Genomic DNA, 23,682 nt, shown 5'->3' with positions numbered 1-23,682 from the left:
TTGTGTGATGAAAATGTACTATAAACTATAGTTAGTTGTGTGATGATAATGTACTATAAACTATAGTTGTGTGATGATAATGTACTATAAACTATAGTTAGTTGTGTGATGATAATGTACTATAAACTATAGTTAGTTGTGTGATGAAAATGTACTATAAACTATAGTTAGTTGTCTGATGATAATGTACTATAAACTATAGTTAGTTGTGTGATGATAATGTACTATAAACTATAGTTAGTTGTGTGATGATAATGTACTATAAACTATAGTTAGTTGTGTGATGATAATGTACTATAAACTATAGTTGTGTGATGATAATGTACTATAAACTATAGTTGGTTGTGTGATGATAATGTACTATAAACTATAGTCGGTTGTCTGATGATAATGTACTATAAACTATAGTTGGTTGTCTGATGATAATGTACTATAAACTATAGTTGTCTGATGATAATGTAATATAAACTATAGTTAGTTGTGTGATGATAATGTACTATAAACTATAGTTGGTTGTCTGATGATAATGTACTATAAACTATAGTTGGTTGTCTGATGATAATGTACTATAAACTATAGTTAGTTGTCTGATGATAATGTACTATAAACTATAGTTAGTTGTGTGATGATAATGTACTATAAACTATAGTTAGTTGTGTGATGATAATGTACTATAAACTATAGTTGGTTGTCTGATGATAATGTACAATAAACTATAGTTAGTTGTCTGATGATAATGTACTATAAACTATAGTTAGTTGTGTGATGATAATGTACAATAAACTATAGTTAGTTGTGTGATGATAATGTACTATAAACTATAGTTAGTTGTCTGATGATAATGTACAATAAACTATAGTTAGTTGTGTGATGATAATGTACTATAAACTATAGTTGTGTGATGATAATGTACTATAAACTATAGTTGGTTGTCTGATGATAATGTACTATAAACTATAGTTGTCTGATGATAATGTAATATAAACTATAGTTAGTTGTGTGATGATAATGTACTATAAACTATAGTTGGTTGTCTGATGATAATGTACTATAAACTATAGTTGGTTGTCTGATGATAATGTACTATAAACTATAGTTAGTTGTCTGATGATAATGTACTATAAACTATAGTTAGTTGTGTGATGATAATGTACTATAAACTATAGTTAGTTGTGTGATGATAATGTACTATAAACTATAGTTGGTTGTCTGATGATAATGTACAATAAACTATAGTTAGTTGTCTGATGATAATGTACTATAAACTATAGTTAGTTGTGTGATGATAATGTACAATAAAATATAGTTAGTTGTGTGATGATAATGTACTATAAACTATAGTTAGTTGTCTGATGATAATGTACAATAAACTATAGTTAGTTGTGTGATGATAATGTACTATAAACTATAGTTGTCTGATGATAATGTACTATAAACTATAGTTGTGTGATGATAATGTACTATACACTATAGTTGTCTGATGATAATGTACTATAAACTATAGTTGTCTGATGATAATGTACTATACACTATAGTTGTCTGATGATAATGTACTATAAACTATAGTTAGTTGTCTGATGATAATGTACAATAAACTATAGTTAGTTGTGTGATGATAATGTACTATAAACTATATAGTTGTGTGATGATAATGTACTATAAACTTTAGTTAGTTGTCTGATGATAATGTACAATAAACTATAGTTAGTTGTGTGATGATAATGTACTATAAACTATATAGTTGTGTGATGATAATGTACTATAAACTATAGTTAGTTGTCTGATGATAATGTACTATAAACTATAGTTAGTTGTGTGATGATAATGTACTATAAACTATAGTTGTCTGATGATAATGTACTATAAACTATAGTTAGTTGTGTGATGATAATGTACTATAAACTATAGTTAGTTGTCTGATGATAATGTACAATAAACTATAGTTAGTTGTGTGATGATAATGTACTATAAACTATAGTTGTCTGATGATAATGTACTATAAACTATAGTTAGTTGTGTGATGATAATGTACTATAAACTATATAGTTGTGTGATGATAATGTACTATAAACTATAGTTAGTTGTCTGATGATAATGTACTATAAACTTTAGTTAGTTGTCTGATGATAATGTACAATAAACTATAGTTAGTTGTGTGATGATAATGTACTATAAACTATATAGTTGTGTGATGATAATGTACTATAAACTATAGTTAGTTGTCTGATGATAATGTACTATAAACTATAGTTAGTTGTGTGATGATAATGTACTATAAACTATAGTTAGTTGTGTGATGATAATGTACTATAAACTATAGTTAGTTGTGTGATGATAATGTACTATAAACTGTAGTTAGTTGTCTGATGATAATGTACTATAAACTATAGTTAGTTGTGTGATGATAATGTACTATAAACTATAGTTAGTTGTGTGATGATAATGTACTATAAACTATAGTTAGTTGTCTGATGATAATGTACTATAAACTATAGTTGTGTGATGATAATGTACTATAAACTATAGTTAGTTGTGTGATGATAATGTACTATAAACTATAGTTAGTTGTGTGATGATAATGTACTATAAACTATAGTTGTCTGATGATAATGTACAATAAACTATAGTTAGTTGTGTGATGATAATGTACAATAAACTATAGTTAGTTGTGTGATGATAATGTACTATAAACTATAGTTAGTTGTCTGATGATAATGTACTATAAACTATAGTTGTGTGATGATAATGTACTATAAACTATAGTTGTGTGATGATAATGTACTATAAACTATAGTTAGTTGTGTGATGATAATGTACTATAAACTATAGTTAGTTGTGTGATGATAATGTATTTGGTCTGTCCTGCTCTGTACAATAGAATACTTGTCTATAACAAGGTTATATCTATATGCTATGATGGACTATACCGATGGATGTTCGTTGCTAATAGACTTGAGAATATCCTGAAACTGTGGTCTGCCAAAATGGGTGGTGGCACTCAGTCCAGTGAATAAACTTTTCCCAGCAACCTTTTGGAAGTGGCGCTCGCAAATGTACTGTAGAAACAAAAAAGACAAAATTATAAAACAACTCTTCAGCATTTTTATGTCTGCCCTCATTCCTACTGAAACTTTGAAAGAATTGGATCTTATAACACAAATTCTTACAAATATTAATGAAGCAGAAATATAGGTCACAGCAACCAAAAACAAATTGAAACCAACAACTAGCAGATGCTGTAATGAACTAGATGAACAATAGGCCTTATTCCAGTACATAACATTTTGAATTCCCAAGATGTACATATCGTTTTAAGTGCATACTATGTATATAGCTGTTCACCTAGTTTGGTGAATGTCCCAGACCTTCAAAGAAAATTAAACCTTATTTTATAACTATAAGGACCATATATTTCTGTATTTGGATTTGGTTTGTTTTGTTTAACGTCCTATTAACAGCCAGGGTCATTTAAGGATGTGCCAGGTTTTGGAGGTGGAGGAAAGCCGGAGTACCCGGGGAAAAAACCTGACCGGCCTACAGTCAGTACCTGGCAACTGCCCCACGTAGGTTTCGAACTCGCAACCCAGAGGTGGAGGGCTAGTGATAAAGTGTCGGGACACCTTAACCACTCGGCCACCGCGGCTCCTATATTTCTGTATGGACACAATTTCAGTAACATGGCACCTTACAATAAGGTAGGTGTATAAAATAGCTAGAACTTAGTCAATGGACAATTATTTGTATCCAAAATTGATATTAAAAAAAATAAAATTACGCATTGGAACACAATATTAAAATGCAACTTTCTGCCTTCTCAGGATAATAGGTATTGTCTTTGGTAAATGTTGACAAAATCACAAAGAAGGTTTGTTTGTTTTTGTTTAACGTCCTATTAACAGCCAGGGTCATTTAAGGATGTGCCAGGTTTTGGAGGTGGAGTACCCGGAGAAAAACCACCGGCCTACGGTCAGTACCTGGCAACTGCCCTACATACTGGTTTCGAACTCGCAACCCAGAGGTAGTGTTAAAGTGTCGGGACACCTTAACCACTCGGCCACCGCGGCCCCTCCACAAAGAAGATAAAGTTTATGAATAATAGCATTTTACTTTTTATGAGTAGTCAACCAGACTTGTCATTTCAATACAATCCCTAACAAAGACTGGCATTACAAAGGAATTGTATTATGTGGAAGACAATGACTGTACAATCTATACCTTGGCAGCAATAGAAAATCTACTTTAACGACCTTGACCTTTAATATGTTAATCAGTTTTGTCAGGACACTATAAATTCTGTTTCCTTACCAACATGGTCGTCCTGAAGTCGAACTTCTCCTTGAACTGTGTGATAAAGATGTGAACATCCACAAAGTTTTTCAAGTCGTTGTTTTCAACCTCCCGGATAATATCCGTCATCCATTCGAACTGCTTCTGTGTACGAGTAACCCATAGGAAGTAGACCTGAAACATCGAGATAAAATCTGTATACTAAACTACTAAATTAATGAGGACCTTATACCAAAAACTAACATGTTACTTTCCAAAGTCTGTCTTAGAAATGGGGAAAAAAAAAAGAGAAAGAAGAAAGATACACCTGGACCAGGTCTCATCAATATTCCTCAACTTAAGTAGGAGACTCCATCAGGTAAATTTCTCCATTGTAAAGAGTGACAGAATTTATGGAAGGTTACTAAGCCAAGATTTTTACATTAAATCTACTGATGTTTTCCTAGGGAAAGTTTTGAAGTTAAGAAGTTTCCTGAGGTTAATTTACAAACCGCTCAAGGCCTGCCTTTTAAATAGTACATGTCTTATCCATCAAGTATAACCATGATATTATATCTACTGTGATATACTACAATCCTTACCCACCACTATGATATATATCTACTGTGATGTACTACAATCCTTACCCACCACTATGATATATATCTACTGTGATATACTACAATCCTTACCCACCACTATGATATATATCTACTGTGATATACTACAATCCTTACCCACCACTATGATATATATCTACTGTGATATACTACAATCCTTACCCACCAGGTATAACGATGATATATATCTACTGTGATATACTACAATCCTTACCCACCACTATGATATATATCTACTGTGATATACTACAATCCTTACCCACCAGGTATAACTACGATATATATCTACTGTGATATACTACAATCCTTACCCACCAGGTATAACTATGATATATATCTACTGTGATATACTACAATCCTTACCCACCACTATGATATATATCTACTGTGATGTACTACAATCCTTACCCACCACTATGATATATATCTACTGTGATATACTACAATCCTTACCCACCACTATGATATATATCTACTGTGATGTACTACAATCCTTCTACATGTATGGCGGTGAACCAACCTTTTTGCAGGGAAATCTGAAATCATCAATTTTTGACTTGTGTACAATGTCTTTCAAGATGGAGGCGAAAGGTGTGACTCCAATTCCACCACCAACCAGGATAGCTATCTGGAATCGGTACCAATCCTGGTGTCCCTCCCCATAGGGGCCATCCAGGAACAGCTGCAAAACATAATCACTTTTTTTACACTGCACTCCTAGAATAACCCTCACACCTCCTAACAGGACAGCAAGCTCTGTTTATTCAGAGAAAATGACACAACATGGTATTGGCGAAATAAGGCTCATCTTTTAGATGGTCGAATATTTATTTAAACATATTTTAAAAAGAATTACCAAACTTTTTAGATAACATTTTTTATGAGTAAAGGTGCGGCCTATAAATTAAGCGCCCGCCACATATACAAAGTTAAACATTTGAAGTACTATTCAATACAATACATAGTAAATATTATATACAAAACATGAAATAAGGGTGAGGTGGGAGGGTTAAATTGCTTTTGTTGTTGATGGGTGAATTCTTCAGGAAAAAATCAAAGATGGCGTGAGGCTTGAAAATATTGATCTGTCCCCTGTGGGGCTCGTATGCTGAAACAGGGGTCAGTTGTCACGTGGTACAGAACTGACCAATGAACATGCGTTCCAAAAAATAAACGCCGATAAATAGAATGACCAATGAAATAGTGTTACAAATGTAAATACCGGGAAATTCAAAATATATTAAACTGCATCAAATATATACGTTTGTGAAAAAAGTCGTCTATTGCTAGACTTTTATTTTATAATATTTTGATAGCACATTTAAAGGCATGTCACAGTGAGACCCCTTTTCTATTGTTAATTTGTAGCCATGCCCCTTTTTGTATAGTTAATTTGTAGACATGCCACAGTGAGACCCTTTTTCTATAGTTAATTTGTAGCCATGCCCCTTTTTGTATAGTTAATTTGTAGGAATGCCACAATGAGACCCCTTTTCCTAAATTTTTAATGTTGAACCTTGTTTCCTGTGGCAAGATCTAATTTGTATACGAATACATGTACATAAAATTATCACATAGTATCAAGTATTAAATGGAATGTTCCCTGAACCAAGATTGTATTTTAACAAAACAATTTCCTTTTTAATACAGTCAGTAAGAATTAATTGTTGTAAGGATTCATGAAGACTTACCTTAGGAAGCTTGAACTTTTTGTATTCCAGCCGGTCGGGGTCATACAGTTCACGGATGTTGGTGGTCCAGGGTCCAACAGCCCGGATGTGGAGACTGAGATGTTCTTCGTGTGGGGCCGAAGTTAAAGTAAACGGATGGTACTCGCTCTTCCCAAGGTTAAGGCAGGCAATCCGAACCCACTGACCCGACTTGTACTCAAAACTTGCAGGTCTCTTGAAAACTAAAGCTGTTACATCTGAAAGAATGATGTCACTCATCATGAAGTTACCATAACCCGGGATACATTGGTAAATGAGAAGTCATCACTTAATTTAAATCTTAAGATTTTAAGACATTTGATGCCTTTGAACTTTGTAAGTCAAGGTCATTCATTTCAATGAACTTTGTAGCACTTCACTCACACATATTTTCAGGCTGCTTCATGATGGAGCTTCTTACTTGAGAACAAGTTGTTTTACTCTTTCAACCCTACTGACCATATTGGACTTCAAATTATGAAAGAATGGCAGAGTCCACTAAAGTTTCTTAGGGTTGAAAGGGTTATAGGGAAAAGTTGACACCAGATGGACACCGCTGGATGACCAACACCACAGCATAAGCTCACTTTCCCTTTAGACAAGTGTGCTAAACAGTATTATTATATCAGTACAGTCTAATTAAAATGTAGATGTTCATTCTCACTACGTTACATGAACATCTACCAACATAAGGGGTCAAGTCAGGATGACCTTTGTTACCTTAATATTTCACTTTTAGGTCAAATTGACAATTTTTCGATGTCATCGATCTCACCTATTCGTCACATCATGCAACTGAAGACAACCATTTTGGTACAGCATGTATATAGCTATGTGCTTCGTTGGACGAAATGACTTGAAACAAATTGACAGATTATGCAAGGCATGCACTCTAGTCATGCTATTTCGGAAGAATTCACTTCCAAGATTCTGTAAGTAGTACATGTAATTTGATTGGTTAATCCAAAAGGTCATCCTGACGTGACCCCTTATGCGATGTTGTTAGATGTTCATGTAATGTTGTAAAAATGACCATCTAGATTTTAGTTAGATTGCTATCAGTATAGAGTTTGATATATACAAGTATTTTTTACATGAGAATTAATTGTAAAATGTAACAAGTCTCACCTGAGGGCAAGAGGTCGGCGCTGATGACCCCTATTTGAATCTTGTTACGACTAACACTGATCATTTTATCAATGAGGAAGATGACGAGACACGGAAGGAAGTACAACCAGAACAGGGGTGCTTGGACGAGACGCCCAGAGCCGTGCATGATGTTGAAGATGTACAGCAGCACGTAGAATTTATGTGTCGTCCAGAAGGCATTGAAGACGTATCGACGAGCAAATGGCATGGCAAACACATACATCACGATGACGATTAATGTCAAAATCACTCCTGTGAGTCCTGTTTAATAAATATTGAATAATGAATATCACATTTAACAATAGGTATATCGCTATTCTCCTATAAATTAGTAAATAAGTGGTCAGGCATAATTAATCTACTTGTTACAAGTACGCCATATTCAATTTCCAGTAATTATGATATACTTTATTGTTTTAAATCTTAATAGGTCTAGATATTTTTTGCTATATTACTTGTTACGTATACTTCAGACTTACCTGTGATAGTTGTAAACGTCCAGTAATGAAAAGATGCCAGTACATCTTGTCTGAAAACAAATTATTTGTTTACTTTCTTTGTAAAAATATACAATGATTTTTGGATTATATACAGGCATACAGGTTCTTACATAGAATTATGTGAATTAATTATGATTTTTTTCATAGCCCCCGAAGGGGGGAAAGGAGGATAATGGAATCAATGTGTCCGTCCGTCCGTAGAAGAAATTTTGTACCACCTACTCCTGCCAGCAGGATTATACAATAGATTTCAACAAAACTTTTTTACATGTCCAAGAAAGCCATTGAATTACCAGAGTTATGGCCCTTGGTGCCACTAAGTGAGACATAAATTGTACCCTGGCCGGACTAATCCAAAAACAGTTAACCAATTTCAATATTTCAATGAAAGAAATATAGTCCCATTAAGCTGAAAATTAGTATCTAATATAAGGGTTTGAGGGATGGCCTACCATGGTACTATTGCCATAGCAACCGTACAAAACTCTATAAGACATGTTTTGTCTGGACTACTTGTCCAAACCTGTTATTCCAATCTCAATGAAAATGCATAGAGATATTTAGGGACCATGTGCAGATGTGCTAAGCTGTGGGTTGTTTTTCTAATGGGGAGGGGGGTAAATTTTTTTCTTTTAATTTTGGTTACCATGGGAAACCAAGTCACGATGTACAGGTGTAATGACTAATACCTCATCAATCATACAATCAATTTTATTATAACTTGGTCAAATGTTGTAACTTATCAATGCCTATATAAATGTTGTATATGCGTAATAATAAGTGTTTACCAACTTTATAATAAATGTTGTATATCTGTAATAACAAGTGTTTACCAGCCTTATGATCAATAATAAAAAAAAAGTAAAGACTTACGCTCTGAAATATTCGCGGAATATACAGTTGAGATCCCCTGAAGACTGGGTAGATATGTGGTAGAGATTGATACTGTGACCGACCACATGGACCACTGAAAAAACAACAAAATCACAGTGTAACAGGAGAGGAGAAAATGTAGCGGCCAGACCGGGGTTCGAACCAGGGACCTCTGAACACTAGCCGGATGCTCTACCAATTGAGCTACCTGGTCACTGATGATCGACCCAGTCCAGTCCCGCTACACACCTCCCTCCTTTTTTCCCCAAGTCTTCGCCCTCAAAGACACACGAGCCCCACGGTTGGGCGCCAATTTTGTAACAGGAGAGGAGAAAATGTAGCGGCCAGACCAGGGTTCGAAACCGGGACCTCCGAACACTAGCCGAATGCTCTACCAATTGAGCTACCTGGTCACCGATGATCGACCCAGTCCAGTCCTGCTACAGATCAGTATACCTGGGTATAGATCAGTACTGTATATACCTGGTAACACAAAACATATTAGCCCCATTTTAAATTCACCCTAAATGTTTTTTAAGAAATATCCTTTTCCTCGTTTGTAAAATCAGAAAATTCCATTCGGAATTCTCAATACAAGTTGCACTCGGACCACTCGGGACTTATCGAGTTCCCCAATTGTCTTACCAGCATGACATGTAAAATGTGATCAAGTGTCAAACAAAGAACGGTTACCTGCATGTGCTCAGATTTTCTTTAGGTCCCTGCTAATTCAAGTAGTATCGGGTATACATGGGTGATTTTAAGCAAACACGATCAAATGTAAGTTCACCGCACCGTGACTAATGACTGACCAGTGTTTTCTCTTGTTCACATGTACATACATACACATGAATGGAAGCCACCATTAAGGACGGTGAACTCATCAAATTAGTCTTTTCCATGGCAGGAATTTGATGCCACTCTGTATTTCATTTTTACCATGACTGGACTACATAATTTTTAAAAAAAGACTGAATTTTTAGAATAACTTGGTATGTATCGTTTTTTAATTGAAAATGCTAAACCTAGTACGTGATTTTACAGTTGAAAAGTAAGAGGGTATGTTTGTGATCCGACTACACTTGGCCCATGTACTATGGTTTATAAATCCTTCAACTCAGCTTGAAATTTTCGCTTTCATCTTAAATTCGCCCTATCTTCAAAGGGCGAAAATGGCGAAAATTAAACGGGGGCGAAAATTACCAGGTATACAGTATACCTGGGTATAGACCAGTATACCTGGGTATAGATCAGTATACCTGGGTATAGACCAGTATACCTGGGTATAGATCAGTATACACCAGTATACCTGGGTATAGATCAGTATAGATCAGTACACCTGGGTATAGACCAGTATACCTGGGTACAGACCAGTATACCTGGGTATAGATCAGTATACCTGGGTATAGACCAGTATATCTGGGTATAGACCAGTATAGATCAGTATATCTGGGTATAGACCAGTTAATTCTTCTAGTGTGAAATTTCTTACTCCATGTCCTTACACATCATGACATATAAATGTTCTTTAATCCTCTGACTTTGGACTTACTTGTGAAAAAGAGACCCCAGAATGCGATATACTTGTGAAGGAAGTGCATCGAGTCCCAGGGAAAGAATCGGTGCAGAGAAGTTTCACGGAAGAATGTGATCAAGTTTCGACTCATAGTTATGAGTAGCGGGCAATATGTAAACATCATGGCACTGGCAGCCCCTCGAGTTATTGTTACCCCATAGCCAGCGATTCGACGCAGCCCAGCATGTTCACGCTCCACAGAATAATCTGTAATAAGTAACAGCCTTTAACATAGATACTACTGACAATAATTATACAGTTCAAAAATTACTATATAATTTCATAATGTAAGTTCAATGATAATTAATTCACTTGGCTACTATAATTGGCAAAATGAATCCTAAAAATTTCATAATTGGTAGAACGTCTCCTAAAAACTCCATAATTTGTAGAATGACTCCTAAAAACTCCATAATTGGCAGAATGTCTCCTAAAAACTCAATAATTGGTAGAATGACTCCTAAAATCTCCATAATTGGTAGAATGTCTCCTAAAAACTCCATAATTGGTAGAATGTCTCCTAAAAACTCCATAATTGGTAGAATGTCTCCTAATAACTCCATAATTTGTAGAATGTCTCCTAATAACTCCATAATTTGTAGAATGTCTCCTAAAAACTCCATAATTGGTAGAATGTCTCCTAATAACTCCATAATTGGTAGAATGACTCCTAAAAACTCCATAATTGGTAGAATGTCTCCTAATAACTCCATAATTGGTAGAATGTCTCCTAATAACTCCATAATTTGTAGAATGTCTCCTAATAACTCCATAATTGGTAGAATGTCTCCTAAAAACTCCATAATTGGTAGAATGACTCCTAAAAACTCCATAATTGGTAGAATGTCTCCTAATAACTCCATAATTGGTAGAATGACTCCTAAAAACTCCATAATTGGTAGAATGACTCTTAAAAACTCCATAATTGTTAGAATGTCTCCTAATAACTCCATAATTGGTAGAATGTCTCCTAATAACTCCATAATTTGTAGAATGTCTCCTAATAACTCCATAATTGGTAGAATGTCTCCTAAAAACTCCATAATTGGTAGAATGACTCCTAAAAACTCCATAATTGGTAGAATGACTCCTAAAAACTCCATAATTGGTAGAATGACCCCTAAAAACTCCATAATTGGTAGAATGTCTCCTAATAACTCCATAATTGGCAGAATGTCTCCTAAAAACTCCATAATTGGTAGAATGTCTCCTAAAATCTCCATAATTGGAAGAATGTCTCCTAAAAACTCCATAATTGGTAGAATGACTCCTAAAAACTCCATAATTGGTAGATTGACTCATGAAAACCCAATACTTGGCAGAGCATTATTAAACACTTCAACACTGATACAGAAAACCACCAAATCTATTTATAACATGATGATGAAAAGTTAACATTGCTAAGCCTACTGTATGGTACACTTGTCTTTTACCATCTTAACTAGACTTTCATTCATCTGCCAACACATCTGGCTTTTTCTCACCTGCAAAATCCTATTAATATCAATTTTAGAAACTTGTAAAATAATTTGATCCAATTATCTAGACATTTTTCCTCATCAAATCAAGCCCCTAAATGTTTGCGACAGTTGTATTTGTAACAATTTTACTTACAGAAAGCACGTTCAGCAAAGACGCCTGCGAGGCAGAGCGTGTAGAGAACGGTCCAGAATATAACTAGCTGGTAGGTGGCTACCCAGGATGTGAACTGGAACCACAGCTGGCCCATCCTTGTCTTTGGGTAAGCGAGTGTTTTTGTTGTCACCCTCACTGTAGTGCCTCTCTTACGATTTGACAGTCCCTTTCCCTTTGACGATTTACTGAAATACACATTGAAATATTTTGAATTATAAAACATCACTCCCAAATTCACCCTGATTCCAACTCATTATATATATACGTACACCATTAAGAATTACACTCCCAAGTTCACTTTGATTCCCAATCATTACATATACACCATTATAAAACATCACTCCTGAATTCACCCTCATTCCCACTCATAGGTACAAAATCTGTGACTATATTGAAAGCATATATATATAGTTAATAGTGTATAGTGTACTTTGTCCATGACTATATTGACAGTATTATAGTGTACTTTGTCTATGACTATATTGACAGTATTATAGTGTACTTTGTCTATGACTATATTGACAGTATTATAGTTTACTTTGTCCATGACTATATTGACAGTATTATAGTTTACTTTGTCTATGACTATATTGACAGTATGTATAGTGTACTTTGTCTATGACTATATTGACAGTATTATAGTTTACTTTGTCTATGACTATATTGACAGTATTATAGTGTACTTTGTCTATGGCTATATTGACAGTATATAAAGTGTACTTTGTCTATGACTATATTGACAGTATGTATAGTGTACTTTTTCCATGACTATATTGACAGTATATATATATATAGTGTACTTTGTCCATGACTATATTGACAGTATATATATATATCGTGTACTTTGTCCATGACTATATTGACAGTATTATAGTGTACTTTGTCTATGACTATATTGACAGTATTATAGTTTACTTTGTCCATGACTATATTGACAGTATATATAGTGTACTTTGTCTATGACTATATTGGCAGTATTATAGTTTACTTTGTCCATGACTATATTGACAGTATATATAGTGTACTTTGTCTATGACTATATTGACAGTATTATAGTTTACTTTGTCCATGACTATATTGACAGTATTATAGTTTACTTTGTCTATGACTATATTGACAGTATTACAGTGTACTTTGTCTATGGCTATATTGACAGTTTATATAGTGTACTTTGTCTATGACTATATTGACAGTATTAAAGTGTACTTTGTCCATGACTATATTGACAGTATTATAGTGTACATTGTCTATGACTATATTGACAGTATATATAGAGTAATTTGTCCATGACTATATTGACAGTATTATAGTGTACTTTGTCTATAACTATATTGACAGTATATATAGTGTACTTTGTCCATAACTATATTGACAGTATATATATAAATATAGATAATAAATTGTTTTTATCCTTACGGACGAATTATAAAAGAAAAATAAAAAAAACAACTCTCCGTTAGCGCTTTCGTCATATATATATGACGACAGCGCTAACTATATATATATATAGTGTACTTTGTCTATGACTATATTGACAGTATTGTAGTGTACTTTGTCCATAACTATATTGACAGTATATATAGTGTACTTTGTCTATGGCTATATATACAGTATTATAGTGTACTTTGACCATGACTATATTGACAGTATGTATAGTGTACTTTGTCTATGGCTATATTGACAGTATATATAGTGTATTTTGTCCATGACTATATTGACAATATATATATAGTGTACTTTGTCTATGACTATATTGACAGTATTATAGTGTACTTTGTCTATGACTATATTGACAGTATATATATATAGTGAACTTTGTCTATGACTATATTGACAGTATATATAGTGTACTTTGTCTATGACTATATTGACAGTATGTATAGTGTACTTTGTCTATGACTATATTGACAGTATGTATAGTGTACTTCGTCTATGACTATATTGACAGTATGCATAGTGTACTTTGTCTATGACTATATTGACAGTATATATATATATATATATAGTGTACTTTGTCCATAACTATATTGACAGTATATATATAGTGTACTTTGTCTATGACTATATTGACAATCTTATAGTGTACTTTGTCCATAACTATATTGACAGTATATATATATAGTGTACTTTGTCTCTGACTATATTGACAGTATTATAGTGTACTTTGACCATGACTATATTGACAGTATATATATATATATATATATAGTGTACTTTGTCTATGACTATATTGACAGTATTATAGTGTACTTTGTCGATAACTATATTGACAGTATTATAGTGTACTTTGTCTATGACTATATTGACAGTATATATATAGTGTACTTTGTCTATGACTATATTGACAATATTATAGTGTACTTTGTCCATGACTATATTGACAGTATGTATTGTGTACTTTGTCTATGACTATATTGACAGTATATATAGTGTACTTTGTCCATGACTATACTGACAGTATATATAGTGTACTTTGTCCATGACTATATTGACAGTATGTATAGTGTACTTTGTCCATGACTATATTGACAGTATTATAGTGTACTTTGTCCATGACTATATTGACAGTATGTATAGTGTTCTTTGTCCATGACTATATTGACAGTATTATAGTGTACTTTGGCCATGACTATATCGACAGTATTATAGTGTACTTTGTCTATGACTATATTGACAGTATATATATAGTGTACTTTGTTTATGACTATATTGACAATATTATAGTGTACTTTCTCCATGATTATATTGACAATATTATATTGTACTTTGTCCATGACTATATTGACAGTATATATAGTGTACTTTGTCCATGACTATATTGACAATATTATATTGTACTTTGTCCATGACTATATTGAAAATATACTGTATATATAGTGTACTTTTTCCATGACTATATTGACAGTATTGTAGTGTACTTTGTCCATGACTATATTGACAGTATATATAGTGTACTTTGTCTATGACTATATTGACAGTATATATATAGTGTACTTTGTCTATGACTATATTGACAATATTATAGTGTACTTTGTCCATGACTATATTGACAGTATGTATTGTGTACTTTGTCTATGACTATATTGACAGTATATATAGTGTACTTTGTCCATGACTATACTGACAGTATATATAGTGTACTTTGTCCATGACTATATTGACAGTATGTATAGTGTACTTTGTCCATGACTATATTGACAGTATTATAGTGTACTTTGTCCATGACTATATTGACAGTATGTATAGTGTTCTTTGTCCATGACTATATTGACAGTATTATAGTGTACTTTGGCCATGACTATATCGACAGTATTATAGTGTACTTTGTCTATGACTATATTGACAGTATATATATAGTGTACTTTGTTTATGACTATATTGACAATATTATAGTGTACTTTCTCCATGATTATATTGACAATATTATATTGTACTTTGTCCATGACTATATTGACAGTATATATAGTGTACTTTGTCCATGACTATATTGACAATATTATATTGTACTTTGTCCATGACTATATTGACAATATACTGTATATATAGTGTACTTTTTCCATGACTATATTGACAGTATTGTAGTGTACTTTGTCCATGACTATATTGACAGTATATATAGTGTACTTTGTCTATGACTATATTGACAGTATATATATAGTGTACTTTGTCTATGACTATATTGACAATATTATAGTGTACTTTGTCCATGACTATATTGACAGTATGTATTGTGTACTTTGTCTATGACTATATTGACAGTATATATAGTGTACTTTGTCCATGACTATACTGACAGTATATATAGTGTACTTTGTCCATGACTATATTGACAGTATGTATAGTGTACTTTGTCCATGACTATATTGACAGTATTATAGTGTACTTTGTCCATGACTATATTGACAGTATTATAGTGTACTTTGGCCATGACTATATCGACAGTATTATAGTGTACTTTGTCTATGACTATATTGACAGTATATATATAGTGTACTTTGTTTATGACTATATTGACAATATTATAGTGTACTTTCTCCATGATTATATTGACAATATTATATTGTACTTTGTCCATGACTATATTGACAGTATATATAGTGTACTTTGTCCATGACTATATTGACAATATTATATTGTACTTTGTCCATGACTATATTGACAATATACTGTATATATAGTGTACTTTTTCCATGACTATATTGACAGTATTGTAGTGTACTTTGTCCATGACTATATTGACAGTATATATAGTGTACTTTGTCTATGACTATATTGACAGTATATATATAGTGTACTTTGTCTATGACTATATTGACAATATTATAGTGTACTTTGTCCATGACTATATTGACAGTATGTATAGTGTACTTTGTCTATGACTATATTGACAGTATATATAGTGTACTTTGTCCATGACTATACTGACAGTATATATAGTGTACTTTGTCCATGACTATATTGACAGTATGTATAGTGTACTTTGTCCATGACTATATTGACAGTATATATATAGTGTACTTTGTTTATGACTATATTGACAATATTATAGTGTACTTTCTCCATGACTATATTGACAATATTATATTGTACTTTGTCCATGACTATATTGACAGTATATATAGTGTACTTTGTCTATGACTATATTGACAATATTATAGTGTACTTTGTCCATGACTATATTGACAATATTATAGTGTACTTTGTCCATGACTATATTGACGATATTATATTGTACTTTGTCCATGACTATATTGACAATATACTGTATATATAGTGTACTTTTTCCATGACTATATTGACAGTATTGTAGTGTACTTTCTCCATGACTATATTCACAATATTATATTGTACTTTGTCCATGACTATATTGACAGTATATATAGTGTACTTTGTCTATGACTATATTGACAATATTATAGTGTACTTTGTCCATGACTATATTGACAGTATGTATAGTGTACTTTGTCTATGACTATATTGACAGTAGATATAGTGTACTTTGTCCATGACTATACTGACAGTATATATACACAGTAGTGTACTTTGTCCATGACTATATTGACAGTATGTATAGTGTACTTTGTCCATGACTATATTGACAGTATTATAGTGTACTTTGTCTATGACTATATTGACAGTATATATATAGTGTACTTTGTTTATGACTATATTGACAATATTATAGTGTACTTTCTCCATGATTATATTGACAATATTATATTGTACTTTGTCCATGACTATATTGACAGTATATATAGTGTACTTTGTCCATGACTATATTGACAGTATATATAGTGTACTTTGTCTATGACTATATTGACAATATTATAGTGTACTTTGTCCATGACTATATTGACAATATTATAGTGTACTTTGTCCATGACTATATTGACGATATTATATTGTACTTTGTCCATGACTATATTGACAATATACTGTATATATAGTGTACTTTTTCCATGACTATATTGACAGTATTGTAGTGTACTTTCTCCATGACTATATTCACAATATTATATTGTACTTTGTCCATGACTATATTGACAGTATATATAGTGTACTTTGTCTATGACTATATTGACAATATTATAGTGTACTTTGTCCATGACTATATTGACAGTATGTATAGTGTACTTTGTCTATGACTATATTGACAGTAGATATAGTGTACTTTGTCCATGACTATACTGACAGTATATATACACAGTAGTGTACTTTGTCCATGACTATATTGACAGTATGTATAGTGTACTTTGTCCATGACTATATTGACAGTATTATAGTGTACTTTGTCTATGACTATATTGACAGTATATATATAGTGTACTTTGTTTATGACTATATTGACAATATTATAGTGTACTTTCTCCATGATTATATTGACAATATTATATTGTACTTTGTCCATGACTATATTGACAGTATATATAGTGTACTTTGTCCATGACTATATTGACAATATTATATTGTACTTTGTCCATGACTATATTGACAATATACTGTATATATAGTGTACTTTTTCCATGACTATATTGACATTATTGTAGTGTACTTTGTCCATGACTATATTGACAGTATATATAGTGTACTTTGTCTATGACTATATTGACAGTATATATATAGTGTACTTTGTCTATGACTATATTGACAATATTATAGTGTACTTTGTCCATGACTATATTGACAGTATGTATTGTGTACTTTGTCTATGACTATATTGACAGTATATATAGTGTACTTTGTTCATGACTATACTGACAGTATATATAGTGTACTTTGTCCATGACTATATTGACAGTATGTATAGTGTACTTTGTCCATGACTATATTGACAGTATTATAGTGTACTTTGTCCATGACTATATTGACAGTATGTATAGTGTTCTTTGTCCATGACTATATTGACAGTATTATAGTGTACTTTGGCCATGACTATATCGACAGTATTATAGTGTACTTTGTCTATGACTATATTGACAGTATATATATAGTGTACTTTGTTTATGACTATATTGACAATATTATAGTGTACTTTCTCCATGATTATATTGACAATATTATATTGTACTTTGTCCATGACTATATTGACAGTATATATAGTGTACTTTGTCCATGACTATATTGACAGTATTATAGTGTACTTTGTCCATGACTATATTGACAGTATTATAGTGTACTTTGTCCATGACTATATTGACAGTATTATAGTGTACTTTGTCCATGACTATATTGACAATATCATATTGTACTTTGTCCATGACTATATTGACAATATACTGTATATATAGTGTACTTTTTCCATGACTATATTGACAGTATTGTAGTGTACTTTGTCCATGACTATATTGACAGTATATATAGTGTACTTTGTCTATGACTATATTGACAGTATATATATAGTGTACTTTGTCTATGACTATATTGACAATATTATAGTGTACTTTGTCCATGACTATATTGACAGTATGTATAGTGTACTTTGTCTATGACTATATTGACAGTATATATAGTGTACTTTGTCCATGACTATACTGACAGTATATATAGTGTACTTTGTCCATGACTATATTGACAGTATGTATAGTGTACTTTGTCCATGACTATATTGACAGTATTATAGTGTACTTTGTCTATGACTATATTGACAGTATATATATAGTGTACTTTGTTTATGACTATATTGACAATATTATAGTGTACTTTCTCCATGACTATATTGACAATATTATATTGTACTTTGTCCATGACTATATTGACAGTATATATAGTGTACTTTGTCTATGACTATATTGACAATATTATAGTGTACTTTGTCCATGACTATATTGACAATATTATAGTGTACTTTGTCCATGACTATATTGACGATATTATATTGTACTTTGTCCATGACTATATTGACAATATACTGTATATATAGTGTACTTTTTCCATGACTATATTGACAGTATTGTAGTGTACTTTCTCCATGACTATATTCACAATATTATATTGTACTTTGTCCATGACTATATTGACAGTATATATAGTGTACTTTGTCTATGACTATATTGACAATATTATAGTGTACTTTGTCCATGACTATATTGACAATATTATAGTGTACTTTGTCCATGACTATATTGACAATATTATATTGTACTTTGTCCATGACTATATTGACAATATACTGTATATATAGTGTACTTTTTCCATGACTATATTGACAGTATTGTAGTGTACTTTGTCCATGACTATATTGACAGTATATATAGTGTACTTTGTCTATGACTATATTGACAGTATTATAGTGTACTTTGTCTATAACTATATTGACAGTATATATAGTGTACTTTGTCTATGACTATATTGACAGTATTATAGTTTACTTTGTCCATGACTATATTTACAGTATATATAGTGTACTTTGTCCATTACTATATCAACAATATTATAGTGTACTTTGTCCATGACTATATTGACAGTATATATATAGTGTACTTTGTCTATGACTATATTGACAATATTATAGTGTACTTTGTCCATGACTATATTGACAGTATGTATAGTGTACTTTGTCTATGACTATATTGACAGTATATATATATAGTGTACTTTGTCCATGACTATATTGACAGTATGTAGTGTACTTTGTCTATGACTATATTGACAGTATATATATAGTGTACTTTGTCCATGACTATATTGACAGTATATATATATATAGTGTACTTTGTCCATGACTATATTGACAATATTATAGTGTACTTTGTCTATGACTATATTGACAGTATTATAGTGTACTTTGTCTATGACTATATTGACAGTATATATAGTGTACTTTGTCTATGACTATATTGACAGTATATATAGTATACTTTGTCCATGACTATATTGACAATATACTGTATATATAGTGTACTTTTTCCATGACTATATTGACAGTATTGTAGTGTACTTTGTCCATGACTATATTGACAGTATATATAGTGTACTTTGTCTATGACTATATTGACAGTATATATATAGTGTACTTTGTCTATGACTATATTGACAATATTATAGTGTACTTTGTCCATGACTATATTGACAGTATGTATAGTGTACTTTGTCTATGACTATATTGACAGTATATATAGTGTACTTTGTCCATGACTATACTGACAGTATATATAGTGTACTTTGTCCATGACTATATTGACAGTATGTATAGTGTACTTTGTCCATGACTATATTGACAGTATTATAGTGTACTTTGTCTATGACTATATTGACAGTATATATATAGTGTACTTTGTTTATGACTATATTGACAATATTATAGTGTACTTTCTCCATGACTATATTGACAATATTATATTGTACTTTGTCCATGACTATATTGACAGTATATATAGTGTACTTTGTCTATGACTATATTGACAATATTATAGTGTACTTTGTCCATGACTATATTGACAATATTATAGTGTACTTTGTCCATGACTATATTGACGATATTATATTGTACTTTGTCCATGACTATATTGACAATATACTGTATATATAGTGTACTTTTTCCATGACTATATTGACAGTATTGTAGTGTACTTTCTCCATGACTATATTCACAATATTATATTGTACTTTGTCCATGACTATATTGACAGTATATATAGTGTACTTTGTCTATGACTATATTGACAATATTATAGTGTACTTTGTCCATGACTATATTGACAGTATGTATAGTGTACTTTGTCTATGACTATATTGACAGTAGATATAGTGTACTTTGTCCATGACTATACTGACAGTATATATACACAGTAGTGTACTTTGTCCATGACTATATTGACAGTATGTATAGTGTACTTTGTCCATGACTATATTGACAGTATTATAGTGTACTTTGTCTATGACTATATTGACAGTATATATATAGTGTACTTTGTTTATGACTATATTGACAATATTATAGTGTACTTTCTCCATGACTATATTGACAATATTATATTGTACTTTGTCCATGACTATATTGACAGTATATATAGTGTACTTTGTCTATGACTATATTGACAATATTATAGTGTACTTTGTCCATGACTATATTGACAATATTATAGTGTACTTTGTCCATGACTATATTGACAATATTATAGTGTACTTTGTCCATGACTATATTGACAATATTATATTGTACTTTGTCCATGACTATATTGACAATATACTGTATATATAGTGTACTTTTTCCATGACTATATTGACAGTATTGTAGTGTACTTTCTCCATGACTATATTCACAATATTATATTGTACTTTGTCCATGACTATATTGACAGTATATATAGTGTACTTTGTCTATGACTATATTGACAATATTATAGTGTACTTTGTCCATGACTATATTGACAATATTATAGTGTACTTTGTCCATGACTATATTGACAATATTATAGTGTACTTTGTCCATGACTATATTGACAATATTATATTGTACTTTTTCCATGACTATATTGACAGTATTGTAGTGTACTTTGTCCATGACTATATTGACAGTATATATAGTGTACTTTGTCTATGACTATATTGACAGTATTATAGTGTACTTTGTCTATAACTATATTGACAGTATATATAGTGTACTTTGTCTATGACTATATTGACAGTATTATAGTTTACTTTGTCCATGACTATATTTACAGTATATATAGTGTACTTTGTCCATTACTATATCAACAATATTATAGTGTACTTTGTCCATGACTATATTGACAGTATATATATAGTGTACTTTGTCTATGACTATATTGACAATATTATAGTGTACTTTGTCCATGACTATATTGACAGTATGTATAGTGTACTTTGTCTATGACTATATTGACAGTATATATATATAGTGTACTTTGTCCATGACTATATTGACAGTATGTATAGTGTACTTTGTCTATGACTATATTGACAGTATATATATAGTGTACTTTGTCCATGACTATATTGACAGTATATATATATATAGTGTACTTTGTCCATGACTATATTGACAATATTATAGTGTACTTTGTCTATGACTATATTGACAGTATTATAGTGTACTTTGTCTATGACTATATTGACAGTATATATAGTGTACTTTGTCTATGACTATATTGACAGTATATATAGTATACTTTGTCCATGACTATATTGACAGTATATATAGTTTACTTTGTCTATGACTATATTGACAGTATTATAGTGTACTTTGTCTATGACTATATTGACAGTATATATAGTGTACTTTGTCTATGACTATATTGACAGTATATATAGTGTACTTTGCCTATGACTATATTGACAGTATATATAGTGTATTTGTCCATGACTATATTGACAGTATTATAGTGTACTTTGTGACTATATTGACAGTATTATAGTGTACTTTGTCTGTGACTATATTGTTAGTTTATGTTCTTTTTCACTTACTCTTTCTTTTTCTTCTTTTTTGGTTTTTCTCTATGAACAATAATCACAGGAAATGAAGTACACCAAATAATATAATCATACATAATTTATACATTAATACAACATTTGATTTTCAAGGTCAGTAAGTTAAGTGTTCAAAAAGACAGTGTTTAAGGCTGGGGAAATGTTATACCAATCAGGAATACCTACCCATAATTCCTCATCAGTGTCTGACTCCGGGAGTGAAGGGTGCCATGCTTCTTCTTTACATTATGAGATTGAGCTTCCCCAGACATTCCTGTCAAAGAAACGATTCGTAAGTGCTGATGGATAACAGAATCTTCTGTAGTATATATCTTAGGCAATTTGGAATCAGCCTCATGCAGAATTCTCAATTTGTCTTTAAAAAGAAGTTTATGAAAATGGTGTTCAAAAAAGAACAAAATATT

General features: G+C 31.7%; 1 protein-coding gene across 2 annotated transcripts in view; it reads right to left on the bottom strand.

The window, feature by feature from the left end:
• LOC117334185 (dual oxidase 2-like) overlaps positions 1–23,682 on the bottom strand; it is a 62,515-nt gene that overhangs the window by 1,229 nt on the left and 37,604 nt on the right. For both annotated transcript variants that reach the window (XR_004534058.1, XM_033893663.1), the window contains exons 21-30: positions 23,444–23,531; positions 12,308–12,513; positions 10,670–10,900; positions 9,118–9,211; positions 8,224–8,273; positions 7,724–8,005; positions 6,578–6,813; positions 5,407–5,568; positions 4,306–4,461; positions 2,928–3,056 (exon numbers count right to left, since the gene is read on the bottom strand). Coding sequence is in view for 1 of the 2 variants with exons in the window: in XM_033893663.1 (XP_033749554.1) it covers positions 2,928–3,056; positions 4,306–4,461; positions 5,407–5,568; positions 6,578–6,813; positions 7,724–8,005; positions 8,224–8,273; positions 9,118–9,211; positions 10,670–10,900; positions 12,308–12,513; positions 23,444–23,531 (1,634 nt within the window). In the remaining variant the exon portion in view is untranslated. The remainder of the gene's footprint in view (positions 1–2,927; positions 3,057–4,305; positions 4,462–5,406; positions 5,569–6,577; positions 6,814–7,723; positions 8,006–8,223; positions 8,274–9,117; positions 9,212–10,669; positions 10,901–12,307; positions 12,514–23,443; positions 23,532–23,682) is intronic.

Source organism: Pecten maximus, chromosome 9 (assembly GCF_902652985.1).
Source record: "Pecten maximus chromosome 9, xPecMax1.1, whole genome shotgun sequence".
Classification (NCBI taxonomy): Eukaryota; Metazoa; Mollusca; class Bivalvia; order Pectinida; family Pectinidae; genus Pecten; species Pecten maximus.
The sequence above is the reverse complement of the archived record's forward strand: the minus strand, read 5'-3'. Positions and strand labels throughout refer to the sequence as shown.